Source organism: Propithecus coquereli, unplaced genomic scaffold (assembly GCF_000956105.1).
Source record: "Propithecus coquereli isolate 6110/MARCELLA unplaced genomic scaffold, Pcoq_1.0 Scaffold995, whole genome shotgun sequence".
In the NCBI taxonomy this organism is placed as follows: Eukaryota; Metazoa; Chordata; class Mammalia; order Primates; family Indriidae; genus Propithecus; species Propithecus coquereli.
The window spans coordinates 6,364-17,604 of record NW_012156340.1 but is presented as its reverse complement, the minus strand read 5'-3'; the positions used below and the strand labels follow the sequence as shown (position 1 = coordinate 17,604).

The 11,241-nt window shown below is 56.1% G+C and overlaps 1 protein-coding gene across 1 annotated transcript in view; it reads left to right on the top strand.

Moving 5' to 3' along the window:
* The first annotated feature begins 530 nt into the window (after window positions 1–530).
* LOC105827251 (rho GTPase-activating protein 27-like) overlaps window positions 531–11,241 on the top strand; it is a 16,950-nt gene continuing 6,239 nt past the window's right edge. The window contains exons 1-10 of the mRNA XM_012665310.1: window positions 531–716; window positions 4,029–4,427; window positions 4,747–4,929; window positions 5,176–5,256; window positions 5,328–5,411; window positions 5,743–5,810; window positions 6,130–6,220; window positions 6,665–6,769; window positions 10,211–10,309; window positions 11,223–11,234. Of these exons, the coding sequence (XP_012520764.1) occupies window positions 660–716; window positions 4,029–4,427; window positions 4,747–4,929; window positions 5,176–5,256; window positions 5,328–5,411; window positions 5,743–5,810; window positions 6,130–6,220; window positions 6,665–6,769; window positions 10,211–10,309; window positions 11,223–11,234 (1,179 nt within the window). The 5' untranslated portion in view covers window positions 531–659. The remainder of the gene's footprint in view (window positions 717–4,028; window positions 4,428–4,746; window positions 4,930–5,175; window positions 5,257–5,327; window positions 5,412–5,742; window positions 5,811–6,129; window positions 6,221–6,664; window positions 6,770–10,210; window positions 10,310–11,222; window positions 11,235–11,241) is intronic.

Here is an 11,241-nt window from a genome sequence, read left to right as displayed (position 1 = left end):
GGGCACGTGCGCCTTGGTGACCAAGTCTGGAGGAGACAGACTGGGCAGCCAGGCGGGCAGATAGTGGTGTGGTCAGAATCCCTCGCGTCCTCTGCGTGGCTGGCAGGATCCAGACACTGGTTCCCTCTGCTACCGTATCTGCCCAGACCCCTTCCTCTTTGGGAACCCCTCCCCTCCCCCACAAGCTTCCTCTTTCCCATCACACCCTCCCTGGGCCTTGGAGGAGTTGACAGCCACTCATTGTCCTGTTTCCGCCCCAGGAGCTACTCCAGGCCAGCCCGGGCCCCAGCACTGGAGGGTGCCCCTCTGCCTGCCCCATCCCTGCAGCACGCCCCTCCCCAGCAGGCTCCCGTGGCTGTGTCTGGGCTTAGGGCTCAGAGCTCATCAGTCACCAGAGCACCAAGGGGGACAGCCAATGGTGTGTGTTTCTGGAAGCATAAAATACCCCAACCTGAGGCCCCTGCACCCCACCCTCCCCGACCTCAGGCAGCACTCACTTCCGCAGCCCTGACAGGAAATGGGCTGGAGTCTCAGCCTCCCGCCATCTCGAGGCAACTTCTTGTTTCCCTGTCACTCTGTGCCAGCCCTGGGGTTGTGTCCTTGCGCTCCACCCCCAAAATCTTCCCAGGGCTCCGTCCCAGAAGGTCAGAGGGGCCAGGATGGTGGACATTATCGCCAAACTGACCAGGAGGCAGAGTCGGGCCGTGCGGGCACAGGTAGGAGACAGTGGCATTAGGGCTGGTCTCCTGGAGGTTGAGGCTTGTCTTGCCTTTTCTCTTTCCTTCTCAGATGCCTTGACCTTCTGAGAGGTGGTCAGCTTGGGCAGGAGAGGCAGGGAGGGAAGTGGAGACAAGGGGCGTGTCGCTGGGAAGAAGTGCTGGGGATCTGGGCAGCCTGGTGTGGCAAGAACTGGGGCCCCTCTTGGCTCGTCCTCTGGCCTGAAGTGGGGAGGCCTCTTCTTGCCTCTAGGATATGACCCAAGAGCCTAAGAGCGAGGTCCCTGTTTATGGGCTGCGTGTGGGTCCTGTCTGGATCTCCGTGAACTGGGATGGGGGTGGCAGGTCCTGCTGTAACCACTTGAAGGCCAGAGGGCATGGAGGACCCGGCCCCACCTGGCCCCAGGAGCAGGTCAGAGCCCAGCTGAGGCTTTGCCAGGAGAGGAACTTAGCACTGCGGGGCCTCTATGGAGAGTTCTAGAGTTGAAGGGGCCTCAAGGAAGCTACAGCATCCCAGCAGGGAGTGGACACTGCTGCTCACCTCCAGCGAGGGCCCCTCACTAGCCCAGCAGCAGCCTGTGTCTGGGGCAGCCCCAGTCTTCCAAATGCTTCCTTCAGAAGGGTGCCACCCTGCCCCCACAGTGTGATGCTGCATCTTCTCTTCCTTGTGACAGCCCTGTTATGCTGGGGACCTAAACCTGTACCTCCCAGATTTCCTCTGTGCCTGCTGGGGGTGTTCCTGTGTGCCAGATCCCATCAGCCCCACCAGCCTGGGACTCCCCATGGACTCAGGGCCACGGCCTGCAGCCTGCTGGGTGGAAATCTCTGCTCCGAAGAGCCTGGCTCCTTTGTTGGCTCGTCCACCCCCAATGGGCCCTTGCGACCCCTGCCCCAGGGACAGGCAAGGCCACTGCCTCAGTGGGGCCAGCTGGGGTGGGTAGGTGGTGTGTCTGGTTCATCCGCCTTCCTCAAGCCACTGCTGCCATCCTGTCCTCCTGAGGAGTCTCCTGGTTTCTGTGGTTCAAACCTTCGCTCTCAGGAAGTTCTTGCCCAAAGCTCACCCCCGTCTCTCCTGTAGCGTCAGGTGTGTTCGTGTGTGTGTTGCTGAAATTCGGCATGAGATTGACTAGCGTACTCAAGCAGTAAGTTTTTGGCGGATCTGCTGTGTGCTCTGGGGCACTGGGCCAGCTGCTGGGGGACAAATGGAATCAGCCACAGCATGCTTGGTCCCGCTTTCAAGAAAACCGTGCCTCGTGGGGCAGAGAAGGTGGGCAGACAGGTGGACAACTAACTGACCCTAACAGAGCGCTGGGCAGAGTGCCAGCAGGTTAGACCCTTCTCTGGAGAGGCTTATGAGCCCAGAGCCTTGGAGGAGCAGAAGGTGGGTAGGCAGGGGATGAGAGAAGGGAATTCTCGGCTGAGGGAACGGCTGCAACAAGGGCACAGAGGTAGGAAGATGCCTTTTGTGTTGGGGGCTGGTGAGAGACCTGGTATGGCTGGATGGCAGGAAGCCACATGAGGGCTGTGCTGGGGGGAGACGAAGGAGAAGTAGGGTAGGGGTTCCCATCTTAGCCACACAGGAGCCTGGAGGAGTAAGGGGGAGGAGTGAGGAACTGATGGACTGGGGTCCCCAGCTTTCCCTGTCCCCTGTGTACCCGGGACCAGCACCATGTCTAAAACTGTCATGACCCTTTGCTTTGTTTTTGCTTTCTTGCTTAGCAGTGATCACCCCCTTGCCACCACCATTTACACACATGTGCCCTCGAGTGTCTGCCCTGCCTGGGCAGGAATTGTGTCCATTTGTTCACTGCTGCATTCCCAGTGCCTAGAACAGTGCCTGGCACAGAGCAGGCACATCTTTGTTGGACAAATCAATGTTTCGTTTTGTTTGTTTTGTTTTGTTTTAGCATCAGTTTGGTGAAAAACGAATGAATGTTTTTTTAGGCTCCTGCCTAAGGCCCAGGGAGAGGCTACCTTGAGCAGGACATGCTTCCCCTCTTGAGGAGTTTAGAGTTTAGTGAACATGTCACAGTCGACAAGGAACTTCTATGATTTTCTAGAAGTTTTGTGATGCAAAATGTTGAGGCTGCAGAAAAGTTTGAAGAAGAAAATAAAACAAAAACAAATATAGCTGCTATCATCACAGTGCCCAGAGAGGGACCTCTCTTAGCACTTTGGAAGGTTTCTAAAACACAAAGTTGAAATTATGCTAACTCTACCATTTTGAAATCTGCTTTTTCCCTGGGGCATTATGTATTCTTAGAAAACAGTATTAATCCCTGAATGCTATTCTGCCCTGGGCTTGATAACATAGTTATCTGTCCCTCTGCTGGGCGGAGGGTGGTGGCATGTGGGAGGAATCTCAGGAAAGGTCTTGAACCTGGCACCTGGGCTGAGTCCTGATGAAGGAAAAGGAGTCAGCCAGGTAAGAAAGGGGAGGCGATGGGGCAGGGCAGGCTGTGAAATGAGCCAGGCCTGCGGGAGACACAGCAGAGGGTGGGGACTTCCAATGACTGGATTAGAGTTCAAGGCAAGGGGCAAGGAGTGGCAGGAAATAAGGTAGAAGCCCAGGCAGGCAGCAGTGGCCTCCTAGGGCTGGTGAAGGACTTAGACTTTGCCCTGCAGCCAGCAGGGAGCCCTGAGGTGTGCACCTGGAGAGCTGCTGTTCTGTGAGCACCGTAAACACACCAGGCTCACCTTCTGTGACACTGAAACCCCCCCCCACTTGTGCTCACTTTCTTTTGGAGGGACAAAGGGACGTACCTTTCTTTGCCCGTCCATTTCCAGCCCATCTGGCTGTCATCTCTTTCTCCCTCTCTTCTCTGGAATTGATTCTGACACCTGCAAATTCCACACTGGAAAATTCTAGCCCCAAATCCAGAGGCCATGTTGATTCCAATCCCAGAGCTTTCACTGGGGGCTGTGGAATGCACCGGGCTCTGAATGGGGACCACCAAAAGGGGTGGTCCCAGGCCACTTCTTTGTTCCCGCCCAACATCTTACTTGCCTCTGTGAGTACACAGCTGTAAGATCTGGGTTATCAACATTTTATTATTGGTAATAAATACAATTAATGCAATTGTCCCATCCATATGGAGACTAAATACTTTGAAAAGCACTTTCAAGAACATTTCCTCATTCTATCTTCACTACAATTTCTGGAATGGGCAGAGCAGACATTTTATACCCGGGGAAACTGAGGCTGGGAGGCATTGTGACTTTCTGAAGGTCGCCCAGGTGGCAAGTGGCCGAGTCGGGACTGTGTGACCCCAGTGGTCCCCTGAAAGTCACGTCTCCTTCCTCCTTCTGTAGGTGGACGAACCTCCGGAGCCCGTGTACGCGAACGTAGAGAGGCAGCCTCCGGCCACTTCGCCGGGCGCTGCCGCGGCCCCCCACCCCAGCCCGGTGTGGGAGACGCACACGGACGCCAGCACCGGGCGCCCCTACTACTACAACCCCGACACGGGCGTGACGACCTGGGAGTCGCCCTTCGAGGCTGCCGAGGGCTCCGCTAGCCCAGCCACCTCCCCGACCTCGGTGGGCAGCCGCGAGAGCCTCGAGACCGAGTGGGGCCAGTACTGGGATGAGGAGAGCCGCAGGGTGTTCTTCTACAACCCCCTGACCGGGGAGACCGCCTGGGAGGACGAGCCCGAGGACGACGAGCTGGAGATGCAGCCAAGCCTGAGCCCTGGCAGCCCCAGGGACCAGAGGGTGAGGGGCGGGGCCCTCTCTGGGAGCCCTGGCCACGCCCCTTCTCTACCAGCTCCAACCTGAGGGTTGAGGGGCGGATCCAGGGGCAGGGCTATCGCTGAGATTCCCTCTGGCCCCGCCTCCTGTCCCACAACCCAGGGGCCAGAGGGTGGGGGAGGAGTAGGATGGGCGTGGCTATCTCTGAGCGCATCTGGCCCCACCTCCTGTTACACCTAGCCCCAGGGACCCAATGGCAAGGGGGTGGGCTTGGTCCAAAAGGGCGGGGCCAGGGGCAGCACTGGCACTGAGAGCCTCTGACTTCAGCTTCTGGTCCCTGCAGCCTCCCACCCCCGAGACGGACTACCCCGAGTTGCTGACCAGTTACCCGGAGGAAGACTATTCCCCCGTGGGCTCCCTCGGTGAGCCCGGCCCCACCTCTCCCTTGACCACACCCCCCGGCTGGTCTTGTCACATCAGCCAGGACAAGCAGACGCTTTACACCAACCACTTCACCCAAGAGCAGGTAGGGGCAGTGGGCAGATGGACCCAGACAGCCGCGGGGTCGCTCCCCTCCACTTTCCTCACTATTAGCTCCCCTTCGTACTCTGAACTGCCGCTCCCACGCAGACCCTAGGCCAGCCCAAGATTCGGAGTCACCTGCATCTGCCTCTCCGAGCTTCCTGGTGCTGTCTTGGACCCCGGTTGGAGGGAGCCTTTTCTCCCCTCTCATGAGCTGGGTGGGGGGCTCTGATCACACCTCTCCCCACAGTGGGTGAGGTTGCAGGACCAGCACGGGAAACCATACTTCTACAACCCAGATGACTCCTCCGTCCGGTGGGAGCTGCCCCAGGTAACCAACCGGGGACGGGACAGTGCTGGGGAGAGGAGGGGGACTGTATATGACAGTGTCTTTCTCCCCAGGTCCCTGTCCCTGCCCCTCGAAGCATCTGCAAATCCAGCCAGGACAGTGATGCTCCAGCCCAGGCCAGCCCCCCTGAGGAGAAGGTAACGGGGGTGACATGAAGGCCCTGGCAGGACCACCACAGAAGAAATGGGGAGTGTCTGGAGATCCTGGGGGCAAGGACTGGGTGGGACACATCTGTCTCCTGTATGGGCCCCAGAGGTGGGTGAGGCTGGGAAGTGGGAAGGAATCTCTCCTGCTGCTGCTGCTGTGGGAGCAGTCACCAACCCCCTCCAGCCAGGAGGCTGGGCTGGTCACGAGCGTTCAGTGGAGACACAGGCCCAGCCCATGGGGAGTTGCAGCTCAGGGGGAGACTAGCCTGCCCCCCATGGCTCACCCTCTGGACTACCCCCTCTTTCCCCTTCTCTCTCTTAGATCAAGACCCTGGACAAGGCAGGGGTGCTGCATCGCACCAGGACGGTGGACAAGGGAAAGCGGCTCCGGTGAGAGCCCCTCTGCACTTGGACCAGGGCAGGGTGGGCCTTACAGATGAAGTTCACTTCCCATATGCCAGGCTCTAATCAATCTTCATAGTGACTCCATGAGAGGTCCTGTGAGGAAACTGAGGCACCCAGAGAGTAAAGTGACTTGCCCAAGGCCACCTGGCTACCAGGTGGTAGATCTGGGAGTCCACCCCTCACAGTCGGGTGCCCTAGGCTGTGTTCCTAAGCTCTGTGCCCTGCTCCTGGGGCTAGGAGGGGGGCCTCAGCCTAGGCCCAAATCTAAGTCCTGCCCACCCGCCGCTTCCCCACCCCCATCTAGGAAGAAGCACTGGAGTGCCTCGTGGACAGTGCTGGAGGGTGGTGTCCTGACATTCTTCAAGGACTCAAAGACCTCAACTGCAGTAGGCCTGGTGAGGCCCAGGGCCCCATGGCAGGGACCACCCCAGCTGCTCTGTCTGGTTTGGAAAAGACCAGGTCTGAGATAGGGGTCGATGAGTGTCAAAAGGAGCTCGGCCTTGGCAGGGAGGGGGTGATGACATGAGGTTCACCCTAAGACAAGCAGTTTCAGCCACCTTGGGGATGGGGAGCAGTCCTTGAGGGTAGACGGCTCGAGGCTGGAGGGCAGGGAGGCTGGGGCCTGGACACACCTCACAGGGATGGGGCTCTGCTCCTTCATCTCCTGGGTGGGCAGCAGGATCTCTGGGTTCCAGGAACCCTTAGGTCTCTTTCACCCAGAGCTGTTGTCTGGCCCCGCCAGTGATCGCATCCTGTCCCTACAGCCACAGTGCAGTAGCAGCCCCACCTGAGCTGAGGGCTCCCTGTGACCCTGCCCACCCTTCCTCCCTGTCCCACAGAGGCAGCCTTCCAAATTCTCCACCCCTGAGTACACGGTGGAGCTGAAGGGGGCCTCTCTCTCCTGGGTCCCCAAAGACAAATCCAGCAAGAAGAATGTGCTAGAGGTGAGTGGTGGGGTGGGGAGAAGGAGAGAAGGGGTGTCCTGATGTCCAGGGACCCTCAATGTTGGCAATCCCCAAGGAGGAGCACCTGGGAAGAGTTGGGGCTGGAATTCTCGGGGCTCAAGGCCATGGATTCTGCAGTTCCCTCTCCAGGAGCTGAGTTACTTTTCCTTGCCCTGGAGGGTGGTGAGAAGTAGAGGCCTCTGGGATTTGAGACCCTGTCCTGCCTAGAATGGTGGCTGCATCCCAACCTACAGCAGGAAGCTTCCTGACCCTGGTGCTTACTCTGACGGGCTGGGCAACCTGCTATTTCTCCCCAGGTCCCCAACCCTGCCCCTGGGCCAGAGCCCAGCTTCCAACTGGACGGGGTCCTCAGTGAACAAGCCAGGGCAGTGGACGAGCTGTCAGGCTCCCCCAGTAGGCGAGGGTCCTCCCAGCACCACACCCTTCACTGTTCACGTGCTGTCTCGGTTTTCTTTTTTTTCTCTTTTTCTATTTTTTAGAACTAGAGTCTCGCTCTTTCACGCAGGCTACAGTGCCATGGCGTCATCATAGCTCATAGCAACCTCAAACTCCTGGGCTCAAGCGATTCTGCTGCCTCAGCCTCCTGAGTAGCTGGGACTATAGGCACACACCATGACGCCTAGCTAATTTTTCTGTTTTTAGTAGAGATGGGGTCTTACTCTTGCTTAGGCAGGTTTCAAATTCCTGAGCTCAAGCAATCCTCCCGCCTCAGCTTCCCAGAGTGCTAGGATTACAGGCATGAGCCACCGCGCCCTGGCCACTGTCTTGTTTTTAAACTACTCATTCCCCACACCTCAGTCCCTAAACATTTTGAGGCAGGTTACAACAAAAACATGCAGTGAACTGGTAAAACTGGGACCAGGCAAAACAAGTGAGAGATGGTCTCAAGGTGGAGAGGAATTAGGGGCACGTGATACCCAGGTGCTAAGGTGGTGGTGGTTGCAAAAATTTAGCTCCAGTTTTCCTGGTAGTGAAGGTGAAAAGAGAAGGCCTATCAGTTACATGGCTCTTGTTGAAAATATAATAAAACAACCTACCCTTAGGATCAAAGTTTCTTCCTAACTCTTAGCGCTTTTTTTTTCTTTTTGGAGACAGTCTGGCTCTGTCGCCCACGCTGAAGTGCAGGGGTGTGATCATAGCTCACTGTAGCCTCAAACTCCTGGGCTCAACCGATCCTCCTGCCTCAGCCTCCCGAGTAGCTGGGACTACAGGCATGCACCATCATGCTCAGCCAATTTTTTAAAATTTTTTTGTAGAGACAAACTCCTGGCCTCAAGCAGTCTTCCCGCCTCAGCCTCTCAAAGTGCTGGAATTACAGACGTGAGCCACTGCACCCAGCCTAACCCTTAGCTCTCATAAAATGTCTGGTGTGTAGCTTCACAAACATGGGATCTAGAGGCATGAGGCCAGTGCCTGCAAAAAAGCTCCCCGGAGGTTTGGTTAGGGGTCTCAGTGCTGTTTGGGTACCATATTATGATGATAGCTAAAAGCATAATCTCGTATCTCAGCTCAGAAAAAGCCATTCTGCAGGCAGCCTGAGTGTGTAGCTTTCTGATGATTCACCAAGGTTCGTTCAGTCTCAGAACCAGGATATCTACAGAGCAGAGTTGGAAAACTGGTTTCATGTCATGAGCTACTCTGATCATTAGTTCTGGCGCTATCTTGAGAATTCTGGAGACTTCTCCAGGCTTGGCGCAGAGTAGGGCTCTGTAATCAAGTAGCAATGTCTGCTCTAGTGTCACATGGAGGGACTTCACGTTTACTAGCCATGTCCCTTCTCTGACCTCAAGGGACAGCCTTCAAGCAGTTCTCTTACAAAGGTCATCTGTGGGCTTTTGATGAAAGTGTCAGAGCAGGACTTTCTGCGCTGTCTGTGCTGGCAAGGAGCAGAAGGCAGACGGTACTCTTGGAAGCTGCTCAGGCCAAGGGGAAGGCTGACAGGCCTGAGTGGAAGTCAAGGAACTTCCTGCCTCCTGGCTGGCTGGCGGCCACCCTCTCTACACTCGGGGTGGCCTATAGGCAACTCCAGGATGTTCCTTAAGAGACAGCCCCAAATTCTGTATCATCGAGAACAGATGGGTTAGTTGGGCCCAGGAAATGTCCACAGCAGGTCTCCCTAGTCACCCCAAAGCCACAGAAAACGTCCGTATCTGTCCCCCGAGAGCCGCTAGTACACTCAGCCTGCCTGTGCGTTCAACAGGATGGACGTGTTGTGCCGTACGTTGCTGTGTAGCTATGTGGCCTTGCCTTTTTTTTTTTAACCAGAATGAATCTTCAGACCAGCTTTGCCTTCTGTATGAAACTTTCAAATATGAGCTGATTATGTTTTGAGAGAGCTGCCACCAATAATAGAGGTTGTTTTAGAAGTGTCATTAGGCCATTCTCTGAGGTGATCCCCAGCAGGGCTCCTGCCTGCTTAGATTACAGTGGGGCTGTGCTGGCCGCCACTCAAGGTTCTCTAGTCTCTGCAAGGAAGGTGGAGGGGTGGAACACGCGTTTTTCTTTTTCCTTTTTTTTTCATTTTTAAAGCAGTTTAAATATTAATAATATTCATGTATAAGTTCAAAAGGAGGGCAGCCAAAAGACAGTCGTCTCTGATTCTGGAAGTTATTCCTTGTTTGAGACAGTTTCTGCTGCCTCTCTCACTGGACCTAAAGGGCAGGGCCGGTGTGAGCCACCAGGGCCCAACATTCACATTAACCCTGAAATCGGGCCCTCAGAGCCAGAGGCTGCGGAGGGATCCATCCAATCGGAAAGGGCTGGAGCAGCAGGCCTGTTGTAGCAAGTTTCCCTCTGGTGTTTTGTATAATTTCTGCTTCTCCATGAAGTGGGCTGAAAGGGAATGCGTTGCGCAGGCTGGAGGGCGAGAGGGGGTGGGGACTCCTGGCTGCTAAAGGAGGGGCAGCACTCTAGGTCCCCAGTGAGCCTGTGGGAGGGGGGTTGGGGATACTCACTTTCTCTGGGATCAGCCATTATCTGCTTTCGAATCCTCTCTCCCCACATTTCCTTCCCTGTTAGTTCCAGTGGCCGGGACTGTGCCTCAGGAAGCTTCCCTCCCTTAGTTTTTTGCAGGCCAGTGCTCTGGGTGAGAACTGCCAGGTCCTGCGGCTCATGGGGAGGTGGGACGGGGCAGGGGAAGTTTCCCTGATAGCTGAGCCATGCAGACCTGCCCTCCATTGTCACTAGCTGTGTGCCCATGAGGAAGCTGCTAAAACTCACTGAGCCTCGGTTTGGTCCTCTGTAACCCAGAGAAGCTGTCACCCACTGCTTTAAGTGAGGTGGAAGTCCTTGGCTCCATTAGGCTCTGAGTTCCTGGGGATACGGGATAGGTCACCTCCATCTCTGTACCCACCCCTCGGGGCCAACTACCAGGGAAGACCTAGGAAACCAGAGATGACCCAGTGATTTGTGTCCCTCTAGCTACGGAGCCGCGATGGCTCAGAGTACCTGATCCAGCACGACTCAGAGGCCATCATCAGCACCTGGCACAAGGCCATCACCCAGGGCATCCAGGAGCTGGTAGGCAGGGCCTGGGGTCTCTAGGGCCACTAGGGAGGGGTGGCCAGCTGTTACGCAGGGCAGCTGTGCCCACTGTGGGACACGGGGAGCTCTGTGGCACCAGTGGGCTGGTGCCACTCCCTGCAAATGCAGTGTCCCCTGCATGGCTGGGATGGCAGGATGCTAAAGAAACTGCCTTCTGTAATCTGTGAATCCAGCCTGGGGGTGGCCCTGCAGTCACACTCTCCATGTGTGTGGGGGCTCAGCCTAGAGGAATTTCCCATTTTGAGGGAGGCAGGAGGAAAAGTAAATATTCTGGGAACCAACTTCAGGCTGGAATGGCAGGCTGAAACTAGAAGATAAAGTTTAAAAGTATTGATTTCAAGAGTCTCCCATTTCTTAGGTTCAAAATATCAATTGCATAAGTAGAGATAGGGCAGGTCCCCTCTGACATCTATTTACCTGGAAATGACCTGGGGCTTTTTGACCCTTAATTCCCTAGAAGCCGACACTGGGTGCAGCTCTTGGCTGTATTAATAGAGGTAGGGACCCAGAGCCAGAGAGGCGATGTTGGTGCAGTTGTTGGCAGTGCTCCAGCCCCCAGCAGGAATTAGAAGCTCAGAACTGGGAGCCACATACTGAGTATGTCTATAGGAGCTGAGGAAAATACCGGAAGAAGGGGCCAGGCACTGGGAGGTGGGTAGGGGAGGACAGGATGACTGATTCCAACACCTGTAGGGCTGCAGGCATCTAAGGGAGGCCAATGTTCTGAGGTTCCATAGTAGAGATGAGGGGAGTTAACCTGCTTAAGGGAAGAGAGATCGCTTTGCCTGAGGACCACGCCTGCTGGGAGGGCATTGCAGGTCCCTTGCCCCATCCAGGAAGGACTCCCAGCTGGCCATGGCTCTGCCTCTCTGAAACTATGCGATTGCAGTCCGCAGACTTGCCCCCTG